At 39.6% G+C, this 16,910-nt stretch overlaps 1 protein-coding gene across 1 annotated transcript in view; it reads left to right on the top strand.

Moving 5' to 3' along the window:
- Window positions 1-15,935, top strand: part of SLC10A7 (solute carrier family 10 member 7) — a 140,635-nt gene extending 124,700 nt beyond the window's left edge. Inside the window, exons 11-12 of the mRNA XM_041412199.1 lie at window positions 8,804-8,949; window positions 12,206-15,935. Of these exons, the coding sequence (XP_041268133.1) occupies window positions 8,804-8,949; window positions 12,206-12,250 (191 nt within the window). The 3' untranslated portion in view covers window positions 12,251-15,935. The remainder of the gene's footprint in view (window positions 1-8,803; window positions 8,950-12,205) is intronic.
- The last annotated feature ends 975 nt before the right edge of the window (window positions 15,936-16,910 follow it).

Genomic DNA, 16,910 nt, shown 5'->3' with positions numbered 1-16,910 from the left:
GGCTTTTGGGCGCACCTCAAATACCTGGCTCTCCCTTGTTTTTTTTAACCACAACTATCACAATCTAGTACATTTAATCTGTTGCAGTTTAGTCAATTTTGACCTCTCTGTGATTCTAGATGAGGAAATACTACAGCAAATTAGGGAATCTCCTTTCCTTTCTGACCTGAAACATATGTTTCTTTGATTAGACCTAGAATGTGGCAAGAAATTCTGTACCAGCTCCCAGGGCTTCCTTTTCATCTGTATAGGTTTTTTATTAATATTTAGAAAGTTTGCCTGCAGCAGTACTAAAATGTGCATCAGAGGACAACAGTTGTTTACTGTGTTTGAACTGAAGAATCTCTCCCAGGAGATCTCATTCACTTGAAGTTTACATCTCTCAATCTCGACTTGCAGAAAGAGATCGATGAATAACAATTGTCATTTCAGAGTTGCACCTCTCCAATTATTTATTTGGTTGTGTGTCTTTCCAGAAGCACACATAATTGGATCAGACACTAAAAACCAGATTGCAGGTTTTTAATGACAGCAAGCTCATACCTCTTTATAATGAAATAAAAAAAAGTAAACACACATATCCATCTGTAAAATGATAATGACACAAGAGCTCTCCCTCCCACCTAAAACAGTTAAAGTTAATTTATCTGCTTTAAGAAACTGCATTATATTCAGCAGACAGCTGACAGGTTGCCCTTGGGAAGATCTATGTTTGGACATGACTCAAGTTGTTGTTTTTTTTTTTTTTACCTCAAGCTGGCAGAGGCTACGAGTGTCACCCATACTAAAGCTGGTGACTATTGAAGATGATGTTGAGTCTCCCTGAGAGAGTTGTATCTACATTTGCTCTCTCAGTGCACCTTCTGGCAGCCAGTCTGAGCTGCTGACTCCAGACACTTCTAAAGCACTGGGTGCAAAGATGTGAGAAATCAACAGCAGCAGTGAAATCTGGAAATCTCCTGTTGCAGGAGAGTTTGGGAGTCTGGAGCAGGGATCCAGCTCTAAAAAAGCTGCCATGACCACTGCCAGCACATAACCCTGTCCACAGAGTTTTAGAATAGTAGATAGTGTCCCACAGGATTTCAAGGTGTAGGGAACTGTTTTCTCAAAATGCCTTCCCAAATCGAACAGTGCAATTTTCAGGCCTCATTTATTCTTTTTTTTTTTGGCTACAGAAATTAGATGAATAAAGGAAAAATTACAGGTTTTCCTTTACAAAAAGAAGTGTTTTCCTGGTTTACTATTTGTAATAAATTTGTGTATCATGTTTTCCTTTGCATCAAGGTTACAGGTGGAGAAAAAGCTTTAAAAAAAATCTGATGAAAAGATAGTATGAAACAGGTTAGAGCATAAACCTTTCCTTTAAGCATAAACCTTGCCTGTCTTTACAAACATAATAAGAAAAATGATAAAACATTATTTTAATGGGTTTTTTTTAAATAATATGTGTAGATATAATCACAACTTTAACACTGTGAAATCTTAGCCTCAGCTGTGTGTGAAAGGCAATAGTGTTCAAGGAAATAATCAAATTAATCAAATCTCAGCTTTGTGGGTTTAGGTTGCTTGTCCATCTCTTTGTCCAGAATTCCTTTCATTAGTTGGTTTCCTGTACTAAACCTCTAAAGAGGGTTTTAAATTCTATTAAATTTAGCTTTGTAGCTTAGTAATTCATAGGAAATTTGTAATTCATTATGAATTTTCTGTCTGTGCTTTGAGTAAGGGGTGTGTGTATGAAGAATCAGCTGGTATTCAAGCAATAAAAAAAGCACTGAAGTGTGAGTGTGGGCTTACAGCATGGCTACATCCACATTGTGGTGCCAAATTAAGAATAAGGCACATATGAAAAATGTCTTAAGGTGTTCAGATCGTTCCTGAATTCCCTGTTAACTAATTCCTACCACCATATTGTCAGCCAGGTGGAGGTGTTCTGGAGTCTCAGACACCAGTCTTCAGTTGTTGGTGTTAAATGTTTCATTGTTAGCTGCTGGTAAGATTGCCTATGCTGTTCATTAAACATCACTTCCAATCTGAATGCACCCACTGAAGCCCCAGAAATAGACAAACTGTACTTTCTTTCTCTTCCTCCCAGCTTTTGCAGTTTTAAGGAAATAAAACTTTGATGGTATCAAGATGTGCTGTTCCCTGGTAGCTGTACTTACATTGCACTTGAATTACTGATTTCTGTATGAGTATAGTGGGCCAGTTACCTGAAGAAAAAGAATGAGCAAAAGCATTCAAAGCATATTAGGTTTTCTTTTTTTTTTTAAATTCTTGTTAGAGTTACAGCAAAAGGAAAATCCTCTTTCACATTAATTTCTCTTCCTCTTCCTCCTTTACTTAAATATTAAACCAGTCTCTTATAGCATAGCATAAATTTTTGCATCCCACAGACTTCATGGCCACTATGTGGCCACATACTGATTAAGGGCAGAGCCTTCCCAGTAATTCTGGCCCTGCAAAGAGGTAAATCATTTAATGTAATGCAAGGGGATTGTTCTTTCCCAAAGAGAGGGAAATCATTTGAAGATTAGGGTCCACACCTCCAAACTGAGTGAGGACAGCCTCCGTTTTGCAGTTTTCCCCTCTAGTTCTTCCAGAGTCTCTTTACACAAGGGACTGTGGGATGTTATCGCCTCCTCAGATGTTTGTACCTCTCCATGAGCCTGGTTTTTGCTTTCCATTACACTTGTCACTGACCTGAAATATGAAAACATACTGGGAAAAAAAATAGTCTTTTTTTTCCCTGAGAACATTTTAGGCATGAGTCTTCTTCATACAGCATGTGTGTGGGCAAAAGGGCACAATTCTCCCTGCAATGTAATATGATCTCATATTACATTGGAAGGTGCTTTCTTTGGCTGGAATGGGAATACTCAGTAGCCAACAAATATTTGCATTGTTAGAGGTTGTCAGGTATCATTTAGCTATCCCCATACCTGCAAAAACTGGTCCTTAGGGAAAAGCATTTGACTTGAATTCAGGGTGTGCTTTGGAGAGGGCATAGATGTAGGAAAAAGATTCCAGTTAATTTGTCAAAAGCATCTTTTTCTGTCATGATCTCAGTAAGTCATAACACAGTCTGAATGAGGGCTAGAAACATCTATCCCTGGTTTGGCTTAACTGAGGACAGGCATAGTGTGTGACCTTCTGTCTCCTCAAAACTAACCACAGCAATGATTTGCCTGGGAAGAAACAGGGAAACCCTTAAGAAAGTTTTCAAGTGAGATGAGCAGTATCTTGCTGTTCTGGCAGCTCTCTGCATGAACAACTCTTTTCTAATCCTCTAAACTGGGCACTGACTGAATCTTACCAGCCCTTCCCACCACGCAGTGACTGGGCTCCATGCAGAGCTGCTCTGAAACTTGGCAGTCAGATTTCACGTGCTCATTTGGCGCTGTCTTTGCAGCATAAATTCAGACCCCCCTGCTCTGGCAGCCTGTGAGAGACTCAGCACAATATAAGCCTCTCTTTACAGGCCTTTTCTAAGATGAAAGAAGAAATAGCTGTTTGACCAATAAAGTTCCTTTCACATCAGTCCCTGAGAGGATCCTTCAGTAAGAGAGTAGTGTGGAGAGCATCAGAGAAGCTATCATCATGCACTTGATTCATTTTGTGTATTGCACTTGAAGATTGTAGCAATTGAGAGTTCTGAAATGCATCCACAAGTACAAGGGAAGAGGTAAAAATTCATTGGCTAAAGCTTTTCTTCCAAGTATTTCCACTGCCTCTTGGTGAAAGTTCTTTGGCATCCTGATTCCTGAATGCCTGATTGTTCCATAGCCCTCAGATGACCTCTCTGTTTTGCCCCAGATTTCTTTTCCTTAGAAGAAATGCTGCAGCGTTTTGTGATGTGGAATGTTTTTCAGTAATGTAGGCAATAAAGGTTTAGGATAAATTGTTTGTTATGAAGACACTGAAGGGAAAAAAACCTATACAGTGAAGTATGGAAGTAGAGCACTAGCAATAATTCTGCTTTGGGTGTGAGAGATAATGGCCTGTGTTTCAGTGGTAATAAAAATGTTCTATTAAGTTCTCTGAACCCATTGCAATATGATAGAAAACAGCAAATGATGAAACAGTGCTTTAAGGGGAGCTTACACATCCAGCGAGCATAAAATAAACATATTAAAATAGAAAAAAAGCCCTGATTTCCAGTACGTATTGTTTTATGATTTCCATCGTGGGTATAGGATAAAAGAAAACTCTTACTTGCTTGTTAGAAGAAGAAAGCTCCCACTTGAAGTTCTTACTTGGCAGATGTCAGTTGAAAGCTCTGCTAAGGAATATGCTGCAATGTCAAACTCTGTTGGGTAATTTTAGACAAATGTGTCATGTGTGACATGGAAATATGGCATGCTGTACATTAGTGATTTCCCAAGTGTTTGGATCAGGTAGTAATGTGCTGAGAAAGTGCTCTTTATCTCTCCACACTGTGTACTTGTATAGCAGTGGGGAAAGGCTTTTGGTAGAAATTACTTTAGTCAGAAAAAGAATCCATTTACAATATGTGCCTTCTAACATCTTTCAGACAATGCATTGTATTAAAGAGGCATTTTTTGATTAATGTTTTATAAACATTTTTCAGCATGACAGCTTAAAGTCCCTGTAAAATTGTAAATGCGTGCATAGTGCTCACTTCCATAAAGTCAAATGCCATCTCATAAAGTCTAGTTGGATCCTGTCAGTGACAGTGACACAGAATCAGAACCTTGGAGCATTAAAATTAATTTGCTTCATTTATATTACTGCAGTGATAGCTAGATGAAAAGAGTCCTATATTTAAATTATCTTTAAAATACCTTCAAATCTTTTAGGGTTTTTTATTATTATTATTTTACAGTTAACTAAATGTAGTGAAGTGCAGCATAATATTTTCATGGGCCTTTTAGGAAATGTGCAAATAGCAAAGGGGAAAGGAGAGGATGTGGGAGGCTGTACTGGGTGCAAAGTGGGAGAAGGATTAAGTAGCTTTCAGTTGAGCAAGTTATTAGAGAAGCAGTGCCCTTTGGCCAGGGCTGATAACCTACAGCCCTGGACCAAACTTGAAGCTCCAGCCTTGGAGCCAAACTGGAACACCCTGGAGCAATGGAGAGCAAAGAGGGCTTTTCCATGCTGCAAGAGCAGTGCTCTCACTCTTCCTTGCTGCTGTGGAAGGTCAAGGAGAAACAGTGTTTCCTTTGCTTTCCTCAGATTTGCAAAGTGCTTAATGTGGGAAAAAAAAGAGCTGAATGAGGACACAAAAAAGGGAGAAAACTGCAATGTGCTCCCTGTCACAGACCTGTGTTCTTCTCTCAGCTGCAGTGGGACTGTGATGTTGGTGCCCCTGCACTTAGTGGAGCTGAGTGATTTTAATGAAAGTACCCAAAACCTACATGGCTGCATGAGTAGAATCAAAGGTCTTGGGAAGCAAACACTTCCAAGTTTCAGCATGGGAAAGCAAGGGAGTGGAGGAAGGAAAAGGAGAAAGGGGGAAAACACAAATAGAAAAAGAACCCCTGAACACCAGGGCCAAAGAGCAAGGAGGAACATGGGAACATGGGGGAGCACTGATAGGAGAAACATACCCAAACAAAAGGGAAGAGGGAAATTTGGTTTAAAAAGCTGGGAATACCAATGGTCTTGTTTGAAAGGGATACCTGCAGAACAATCTTTGGTTTTTCTCCCTTCTGCTGCTGCTGCTACTCTCTGTAGTTCTAGTCAGGTGGGGTGCTGCTGTCTCATCCCACTCCTATCTTTGGAGGAAAACGGGAAGCTTGTTAAACCCCCCCTTTGAGCAAAGATGACCAACTGAGCACCAAAGCACAGAAGACAACTTTGTTATTCAGCTCTCATGATATTTAGCAAGTGAGGGTCTTTGGCAGAGAGTTGAACCAGATCGCTGGAAGCTTGTAATTCCATAAACCACAGCAGCATGAAGGGTGTTTGTGGCATGAGCCTTCAATGTTGTTTTTCTCCCATATATATATGTATTTATATACATATTTATATTCATATATACATATATATATGAGAAAAATGTAGTTGGTTTTGTGTCTCATTTTAAAAGAGGTAGAAGTAACTATTAGAAACTGTTTTCCCTAATTAGATATTTGCATTATATGTTTGGCAAACATTAACAGTCATACTGATGCTTGCAGCTACTACATATTGCTACTAAAAAGTTTAGATGGCGTTTTAAAAAATAAATAACTCTCATGCCGTTTAGTTTAGCTTTGTGGTACTGTTCCTGACACAAGCATTTGTGACTACACTATGGGGATCTCTGTCACAAAATATTTTCTGAGAGAGTTGCATACTGGCAGAGTTGGAATTGTAAAGATCAGAAAGTGCATGAAAAGGCAACAAGGTTGGGTTTCTTTTCTTTCCATTAGACCAGTCCTTACCTGCAAAAATGATTATTATTTCTTCTTTTCGCCAGTTAGCATTTCCTGGTAAATAATAGGAACTTTAATTGCACATTAGTAGCTTCCAGGAACCTGTTGTTGTGACATGTATTTAAACAAGCTGTGAATTAAGAAGCTCTTTCTACCCAGTGATCTAATTATATTGTCATGCTAATTATAGTACTTTGTATTTATATTTGACAACTTTAATTTTCTTTTCCTAGTTTACAGAAAGAGTTTTCCTCTAGAGAATTTACCTTTTAAGCTGGAATTTCTTTTATTTCTTTCAGAAAATGTACAGTTATCTAAAGCATGTCTCAGTCACTTTGGATGCATTCTGTTCACGTCTCTGCCATTAGTTTCTGTGTGATCTTAGGCTAGTCATTGTAGTGTTTCTGATTCTCTGTAGGAGCCCTCTTCAGCTTTCTAAAATGTTTTTGGATCTGTGGATGAAATTGCACTACCAAACACCAGGTACTGTCTTACAAACAGAAATACAGCATGTTCACAGCTTGGGACTCCAGTGTATTTTTCTGTGATTAGAAAATAGAAAAGGACCCACGAGGGTCAATTTGAGATGTAGAAACAGGCAATAAAACCTTTATCTGTTTACAAAAACAGTATGATGGGCATTTGAGGTAAAGTACCTGCCTTAATATAATACAAATGCCTATTTAATTTCTGTCTACATACTATTTACTCCCAAGCCCCAGAAATTAGTGTTAGTAATAAGCAATTGTGTGATAGGTCCATGATGTTTTGAAGGCAATTATAATACTGAAATAAAGCATGCAAGCCTTTATTTATCTGATTTAATCCATCCCTGCAAACATACGCATAGGTAAAGGCTACTAGCATAGGCATGAGATTTTTAGTGGTGTAATGTGATGAAGCTAATAATAATAATTACAAGAAATGGTGCTGTGAAACATCATGAAAATTTCAGCAAGCCCAGACACATGTCAGCAATAGTGGGGCACTGGTGAAGTGAGAATATTCAACGAATAAGCTGTTTGCTCACATAGGGAGGGGTCAATGTTATTAAAGGACATGGTTTTGAGAATGGGAGTTTATCCAAGATATAAAGAAAAGTTTCCATAAATATGACAGCTTTGGCTGATCTGAAGCATCTCCTCCAGGGGAAATGGAGGGTATGTGGCACAAAGCTCAGTGTTTTCTCATTGCTGAGAAAGGAGACAAGGTAGAGCCAGGCTGGATGGGGACTGGAGCAACCTGGTCTGGTGGAAGGTGTCCTTGTGGCAGGGGGCTGGAACAAGATGGTCTTTGAGGTCCCTTCCAGCCAAAACCACCCTGTGATTCTATAAGACACACAGATGAGCTCTGTGAAAAATGTGTGTAGTCTGCTTCACGTCAAGCTTGGTGCTGGCAGAGGACTCCTAGAGTGACATTTAAGATGAGAGAGAAAATAAGGTGCATTCTCAGGAGGCGCCTGAGGAATCACAGCTGCTCTTGTTGGCAGCTGTGCAAATATCTGGTCAGGCAAGACGGAACTGGTTGCAGGTTTTGTCCACACCTGCACTTTGTGGAGCATGGTAGCAAAGTTCCAAGATTTAAACAGATAATTTTGAACAGTAATATGTTCAAAGTAGCATAATTGGTTTCATTACTGCAGAAGTGAATAAAACTTATTTTTACATATCACATCATCAAGCAGGAAGATTGTGCATGGAGATGTCCAATAGAATTAGCACTGTTGAGTGCAAATTCCAGCTCTTGGAAAAAATGGCCCATCTCTAGGTCTTAGCACTCACTTCTTCCAGCATCTAGCAACTTCTGTACTCCAGCTGCTGCCTAACTCTTTGTGGGCAGAATCACTTCCTATTGCTCACCCAGCTGACTAAACCTTTTCTGTCTCATGGGTCAGCCAAAGCAGGGAAGGCTCTCATTTGGATGCTCACCAGCTGGAGGGAATGTACAAGCAAAATATGACCCTCCTCCAGTAGAGAACAGACCAAAGAAAGGTTGCAAACATTGCAAGCAGGTGTTGGGCAGGTTGGATGGAGGACAATCATGTGAACCCAAAGCAGCCCAGTGGGAGGAAGTAGTAAAGAAGCAGTACAGAACTGTGGTCAGCAACTGAACAGTCATGCTATAGCAGAATGTATCAAGTCTTCAGCAGCAGTTTTTATTTACTGCAATATTAGCATAGTTAAAAGAGATCTTTTATGGCATTCCCTACTTCAACCATTCTGCCACAGAACTTTCTCTGCCATGTATGTTTTGTATTCATGTTCTTGCTCATTTGGGTTGGATTTTTAATATATAGAACATTTCAGCTCATTTTGGGATTTCTTTTTTTTTTAATTGTGAAATGTCAGTGCAACATAAAATGCTTTGCTTTTATCTGGAGCTCAAAGTCTGAGGTGAGAGTCTGTCTCTTGTTTTTCTGCCTGCAGGGATTCCCATGCTGAAGATAGTATTTGCAGGTTATGAATATCTGTCCTTAATTTCCGTCCCTTTGCTCATCTATCATCCTGCTCAGATCCTTCTTGGCAGCCTGTTGGTACCAACGATAAAATCCTGGATGGTTTCTAGGCAAAAGGTAAGGATTGCTGGATTTGATTTATAATGACAAGTGTACTGTGAGGGGAAAAATACCAAAACACATGTCCTAAACTCCTGGAGTTCCTTCTATGGTTGGGATTTTTTTATTTCCTTGCTTCCTCTATAACAGTGGTAATCACAGCAGTATCAAAATAAAAGTGGAGAACTTTAACCCCCTGAAAAGGGGATTGAAGAGTCTCTGAAAAAGTTCAAAGCATGAAGTTAGACCTCTACAGTTAATTCAAGTTACAAATTCATTCAAATTATGAATTCAAAATATGCCCCATAAGAATGTCTCCATCCATTAGCTGACTAATAATCACAGCTTTGGATCTCCTTTGTGGAGAAGTGACAAAAATATGTTGGCTGGCATGGGAGCTGGGGAAATGAGGTAAAATAAGGACACTTTCTGAACTGGATTGAAGCAGGATGAAAACTTTTTTTTCCCACTTCCCCCCCCCTTTTGTGTCACCCTTTACAATAGCAAGAAGTCCACAGCAGTCTGCGTCATCCCATTTTGTGCCAAAATTAAGGCATGGGATAACTTGTAGGATTATAGATAACCTAAAGGGTTTGGAATCAACATCACTGATTCAAATTATGCTTATTTCAGTACAAATTGAAGGTATTAACATCTGACAGCCGTTCTGTGATCTATGTGAAATGATTGCAGTGGTTTTAGTCAGGTTCTCAGAATAACCACCCTGCAAAAAGCTAGTCCATGAAATTGAATTTAATGTTGTCTTTTAATGTTCTGACATAATAAAGATCAAGAAGCTGCAGCAACTGAAGCAACCTTTGGCAGCCGTTTTTGGTGATGGTTGAGGTCTACTATGAGAAGCCCAGCTCCATCAGCACCCTGCATTCTCCACTTAGCACGGAAGAAATTTTATTGCTAACACTCATATTTCCAATTTTCAGCAAAACCCAGTGGCTGTCATTTTACAGCTTCACACCACTAAAGTAACCTTGCTGTCTTGCATGCTAAAATCCCAAATCAGTGATTTTCATGTGTTATCTGAACTGTAAAAAGCAGGAAAACTCACAGTTTTCAGAATATACTGAAAATATATTTCATATACTGGTCTGAGTATCTGAAAGTTAAAATCTGAGAATCCAGTGGCAATTATCCATCAGTCTGAAAACATGGGGTTTTTTTAAATCAGAAATTATCAGGGCACTTTACAGGAGGTATAAAGAAAATTCCATGCTATTTCTGTAGAAAGACAGCCTAAAGTTTATGGTGCTGGTGACAGAACAATCCCTGCAATGCTGACTTCTCTTCAGCATCTCAGGAGTGGGGCTGCAGCTCATCCAGACCTCCCTGATTCTCAGGGCAGTAATGGCCTTTAGGGGCTCCTGTCAGCTGCTGCAAATTAAAACAGCCTTTAAACAGCATCAGAACAGTCAACCAGTACTGGAGAGATTTACAGTTCACCAGCACTAGTTTCTTATTCATTAAGCATCAAATAAACCTCCTGTGCTAAGCAGACTGTAATGCCACTGTAGAACCACTTTGGGGGATTGTTGTTCTGTTGCTGCAGCTTCTTCAGTTGGTCTTCTGTATTATTCACAAATGTTATTTTAATTACTCTTTGAAAAAAATCAATGAGGTTGGGTCTGGTACAGTTGCAATAAGTATAATAGAAGTGAATGTTGTGACTGGATAATGGTCTCCTGCTTTGAAAATAAACATGTCATCATCACCCTTGATGTTTATTTTCTACAAACACCTTGGCTTCATTTTGGCATCTCTCTTGCAGAGGGAGGCAGTTATCCAGTCACAGTACTCAACTGCAGTGACATTCTTACTTAATTATGATAGTACATGTGATCGGGTTGTATGAAATTGAATTTAAATATTTAGAGGTTCATCTACACTAAGGTATTTCTACTTTGTAAATATGGCAGCAGAATCTGCCAAACTACAAAGTTAAAAAATTGTTTCCCCAAACAAAGTGTGGAATGATGTCTCCCTCTCCAAAGTCTCTTGCTGAATAATATCCAAAAGACTAATCTCAAAGGGCTGGATTTAACAATAGTTAAATGCTGGTGTTTCTGAGGGGAATATATCCCATTTATTTTTAAAGGTTTGGGGTTTTTTTAAGGGTTTACATTTGTGCTGGAGTGATTTTCAAGCAGTGCTTACAAGCTTTAAGTGTACAATATTAAAGGTTAATATCTACAATAAGAAGCCCCATCAGGCATCTCTCAGACTGAAAATTGCTTGTTCAGCCAACCTGCTGGAAACAAGAAATCAGACAAATGCCAGTCTGTCAGGGCTGTTCTCCCAAAAGACTTTCTTCAGAAAAATGGAGGTTCCAAATTTCAGGAATTTGCTAATTTGTCTAAATTCCTCTCACTTGGGCCAATTTGTCCCACCTAAGAAGGCGCAGAGCTTTTTTTGCTGCTGAGCATACCAAGAGCCAGCATCCTTCCCAGTGCCCCCACTGCTGCACAGGAGCAGCTGAAAACCTAACACTTTCTGAGCCTATCATGTTTGTCTCCTTACTTAGAGAGGCTGCTTCCTGCCAAACTGGAAGCATGAGCACTGGGCTGAACTTCAGTGTCACACACTGAATAAATAGCTCAGCTGCCATAATTGGCCAGCCCTGTGAGGAACGCAGAGCTGGACCCTGCCGTCAAAAAAGAAAGGGGTTTCTTTCTTCCCCAGCAACAATGGAGCTACAAAGATGTCAGGTGTCCCCTGGCAAAGATCACCTCTGGACTGATGGACTTTGGCTTATTCTTACGTTTTCTCAGAAAGGAGGATATAAACTTCAAAGGTGCATGACATCCACCACTGCAGCAGTGATTATCCTCTGAGCAGGCTTTGAGCCATGTGGAAGGAAGCCAGGGACACAAAGATGTTGGCACACATTTTCTTCACTGTCTTTCCTTGAGTGGGTCTGAAGCTCTTCTGTCTGTGCCACGAGTGGTTTGAGTGGGGTCCAAATGGTCGCTTTGTAAAAGGCATCTGAGACCCATCTCTTCTTCCTTCACTGGCACAGCAGCCGTAGTCCTTGTGGTTCCTCTGTTAAGGCTCCCTGTGTGAGGGGAGGTTGTGGTGGGCTATAAGAGACACAAACATCATCTCAGAGCCCACAGCCTGTCAGCTGCACGCTGACTCCTCTCTCAGCTGCTCAGAGGTACACGCAGTGTTTTGTTGCCCTTTATAAATGAGACTCTTACCTTGTGCTGTTACTTGTCTTTTAAAGGTATAAAAAAGTGACTGTTTTGTTTCCTGTTCACAGGCACTGAAATTAACCAGGCAGCCCAAAGCACCCGTGAAGGTATAATTGTGGAGATGGCCTGTGTCACAGTGAATGTATATATGTACTATACTGTACACACGGACAATTGACACAGCTGGGTTTTGTGAATGTTGCTTTAGTGCATATTTTATTTTTTTATATATATCTATCTATATATATATATATATTAAAAGATACCTGTTAAGTGCCTTACAGATGCATTTTTGGCAAAAGCATTGTTTCCAGAAGCCACTTTGTTGGTTGCTGCAAGAAGTTGTACAGTATTTTGGAGTCCATTAGTTTATTTTTCTAACTGAGTGAATGGTCATGACTGACAGCTGGTTCTTCCATTGCCCCTGCTTTGAAGCCAGGGTGCACCAGCAGCAAGTCTCTGTTTTAAACTAGCCAAAATGACCAGGAGCCTATCCCACTGCTGGCTTACCAGCTCTTCTCTTGGGGAAGAGCTTTCTGAAGGTTTTTTTCTGAGATTGACTTGAATTTCTGTGTGACTCTGTTACACTCCCTAGTCATATGACTGTGACATGCCTTTTTCTTCTGAGTTTGTGTATACTCAGCATGGGGCCATCCAATGGATAGAAGCTGAAAAGCATGAATTATTTGCATTTGTTGACACTGTTGTCTAGACATTCCTTCAAAGTTAATGGTATCTCAAGAAAATTCTTTCAATTCCATTGTATGATATTGTGCCATTGTATATCTTAAATGCCTCATAAGCTTCTTCAAAGAAATGGTCTGGTGCTTGGGTTATGAGTGAAGTATTTGTGTTTGCAGCTATGAGATCTTTTTATCATTTACCCCTGAAGAACACGAATTTTTTGTTTTCTTTTTTTCTTCTCCTTCCCCCTGTGCAATGCACAGAGACCTGCACAGAGAATTTAGGATGCTGAAACAGAGCCTTTATTGTAGTAAGCCAAGCTATGTTTTCTCTCTTACTGCATTGGTAATGAATAGTAGCTTATGAGGATAAGAAAGTTGACGATTTATTATTTTTTTGCTAATTAAAAGGATCCTTATAGTAACAGAAACGCTATCTTAGCTCATTTGACAATCAATCACAACTTTTTAAAAAATAATATTACTCTTTTTAATAAACTTAGGTAAAAAAAGAATACAAGATACTATTTCTAGGCATTGAAGAGACAGGAATGCAGGCATATATTTACACATGCAGCCAGCACTACACCTTGTCTGGGAGATTAAGATTTCAGAAACATGCTTTAGTCCAGACTGGGGGGTGTGCCCATCTGCAAAAACTGTGCTGGCAATTGTGCATTAAAATATTAAGTAAGGAAAGGAATAGGTCAATGGGAGATCAATATAAATGCAGAGCTTCCATGTGTGTCATGGTTAACATTACAGCCTAAAGGTGTGGCTGAGTGCAAACACCTCAGAGTAAGTCTGTAGCAAATGGAGATTATCAGAGCTCTGATAAGGCTGAAAGCCTTTACACAAGCTGAAGATCTTCTATGTGACAATAAGCATGTGAAATTCATATCCTTTTGCCTTACTGAAAAACAAAAAATGTGTTTGGTTTACTTAGTCTGTTACTTCCAGTCCTGGGAACAACAGGAAAAAAATAATCTGGTACCAATCCTAGGTGCTTTATCTGATGGCCACTTCCTGTTGCCATCTGTATGAGAAACTGCAGGGAGCTGACATCATTACCCTGTTCAGAACCGGCACACCAAGAAAAGGACCATGTGACAAAGTTATGGGAGGTGGCACATGCTGAATTCTTTCCTTCCCTGGAGAAGGGGATCAAGCTCTCCCTGCTGAGTAGGCAAGAGGGTTGAGGGACACTGTCCACTGCCCATGTCTCCAGGGCTCTGCTCTCTTCCCACTGGGCAGTGGACAGTGAGTTCACAGTTTGATCAGTGCATCCCTAGATAGCACTAGGAAATAGAGAGTTCCTGGGCCAAATTCAAGGTTCCACTTCCTTAAATATTCTAAGTGATAACTGATTCCATATGGGAAAAAATTCCTCTGGGTTTAAAAAACCTACTTGTAGCAGGGGACAGCGTCTGGACTCAGGACAGTTTCTTTATGTTCTACTTCCATAAGCCTGAATTTCCAGAGAATATAAAGACTTAGTCCCAATCCCACTGAAATCAGTGACTCTTTGTGTTGGTTTTGAATGGTGAGACAGCAGGTCCAGAGGCAGTGTTCCCTTTTCAAAATACATAGCAGGAGTTCAAGCAGACAGTAGCTGACTGCGGTTGTGTCAACGCTAAATAATCAGAACACTGCAAGTACCCTTACTGAGCTACCTCTGTGTACTGAATCTCTGCCTTTCAGTACTTCCAACAACTTGCTTAGATTCCACTGAACACATCCTTTGTTTTTGGGGTTTTTTTTCAACATTTAAGATTATTTCAAAGTGTTTTACAATGTAGTTTTGTTAGTCTCTTTACAAAGTCCTTGTTGATTGCTTTGGGGCAGCTTAAATATTGTGTTTGAGTGTTGGAGGTGTTGGTCTAAAGGGAATATCAAGCTAAACTGAAATACATGTTTTAAATTCATACTAAATGAAACTGAATTGTGCACATCAATTCTGTTAAGACTGTTAAGATGTTTGTTTTATGACTTGCTATATGTCTTTAATAAACAGAATGGTTTTGAATTCAATTTTGTTAAAAGGAAAACACGATAAAATTATTTATCCTTCAGGTCACATTTTTACCTCTGTTATCTGTTTTATTCTTTTGTGGGTGAGCTGTTAAACTTTTTCCTTGTTTTTTTAAAACAAAAGCCCTTTAACTATCTGGAAATACTTTATGAACTTGGGGAAAGAAAGTCCTCAGAATGCTGCTAATTGTCATCAATTGAAAATTAATTCATTGAACCTATATAGGTTTTCAGTAAAAGGTTAGAACAACTCTGAATCTTTTCAACTTCCTAGCTGTAATTATAACTGTTATTAAACATATTCAGGCAAAACTGATGGCAAATGAGAACTTTGCCCATGTTACAACATGAAGATTTTCTTGATCATCAACGCTTTCTATTCCTGCATCTCTATAATCCCATCCAGCGACAGCAGAGGAAAAAACCCACCCAAACAATAAAACAGCACTTCAGAGGTCACGGGCAATGTTAGCACTTTGTGTTGAATTACTGAAATATTTTATTTCCCTTTTTGTGCATTAAATTGAAAAGCTTTTGATAACTCCAGTAACTTAGCAAGATAAACAATTTTTACTGTAGTTAAAATCAAAGATGTGGTGGTGTTTTTTCTTGTTGATCCTTTAGTCAGTGTGAGCAGGTTATGTGGTAGAAAGGCGGTCCCAGAGGAAGCTGCGCAGTTGTGCTTGTTCACAGAGCAGAAGGAACTTGGTTGTACAGAAGTAGTCCTACATTACACTGGCAGTCAAGGAAAAAGGAGCTGTTAGTTTTATTTGTTACATTTTTTTGTGGAAATATCTTGACAGCGGGAGGTTAGAAGGCAAGATGAAATATGGTCTGTCTGCAAGCACACTGATTTATGTGCAAGTGCATACGTGCATAAGAGATGAGCAGTTATATATGTAGAAATGACTAGAAAGGGCCAAGTCCCTGGGATACTTTTTTTTTTTTTTTGCAAGACTGCATATGGAGAAAGAGCTACTTTTTGATGTTATTCTGCCATTAAAAATGAAATTTCAGACACTGAATTGTGTTTTGTATTGAATCATAATCTCATACAGAACCCTTAAAGCAGACAATCACAGCATTATATTTGTAAACTGTAGACTGTTTTACACTTAAATAGATGTTGATGCATTTGGGAATTACAACACAGTACAGGGCTAAATCATAGTTTCTCCATTTGGTTATAATCCAAATGCATTTATAGTACTATTATTATAAAGTGCCAGGAACACATGCAGTCCCTAGCAAACACATTAAATAGACAAGAGACTAAATTCTGCCCTTGGTTACACTTGCACATCTCCAGTGCAAGGTTGTTAAGCTGCAGAGCAGTCTCCCCAGGGAAGCTATTTGAAGAGCCCTGCCATCGTTCTAACAAAGCTCAGGGATAATGTAGCACATGATGAGACTAAAGGAAGAGTATTTTACTTTAGATTTGATGGCCTGCCCTTTCCAGCATCTTACAAACCAAATATCTTTTGTCCCTATTTCCATGGGGTAGCTCCAGTCTCCCAGACCAAAACTTACAGCATCCTGCCAGAACAACGTCAGGAGAAGGATGAGGGATGTGGTCTCCTCTTTGCCATTTTCTTGCTTCAACCACACTATTGCTCGTGATCATTAGACTGCGGCTTCTATGAGGAGGCATTTTGACTTAAATTCCTCCAAGTTGATGTGTCCTGTTCCTGTAAAATTCTCATTCAAGAGAGAGCACCCTACGGGATGGTAAGGAATCTTCTGGAGTTGCATGGACAAGCTGTGAAGGACTAGAGAAAGCAATGCTGGGAAATGCAGGTTGGAGGCATTGCTCCAGGCAAGTATGCTTTGTGCTGGCATCTAAAGCTGCAGCAGAGGTCATGAAAGCAGCCTCTGGATTGTTCCTCTTGCCAGAAAGGTGGAGAGTGAGATCTTCAGTGAGAAGTGAAATTAAATTTATTAGTGATTAAAAGGACAAGAGAGATGGGTTGGAAACAATGAATGCCAATGAGGCCTCTCGGCTGCTCCCCTAAGCAAACTGCAGTCTCGGTGGAGCATCAGCGTCTCAGTCCCCCAAATT

Source organism: Onychostruthus taczanowskii, unplaced genomic scaffold, assembly GCF_017590055.1.
Source record: "Onychostruthus taczanowskii isolate IOZ18803 unplaced genomic scaffold, ASM1759005v1 scaffold38, whole genome shotgun sequence".
Classification (NCBI taxonomy): Eukaryota; Metazoa; Chordata; class Aves; order Passeriformes; family Passeridae; genus Onychostruthus; species Onychostruthus taczanowskii.
Note: the sequence above shows the minus strand (reverse complement) of the source record. Positions and strands in the feature narration are given on the sequence as shown.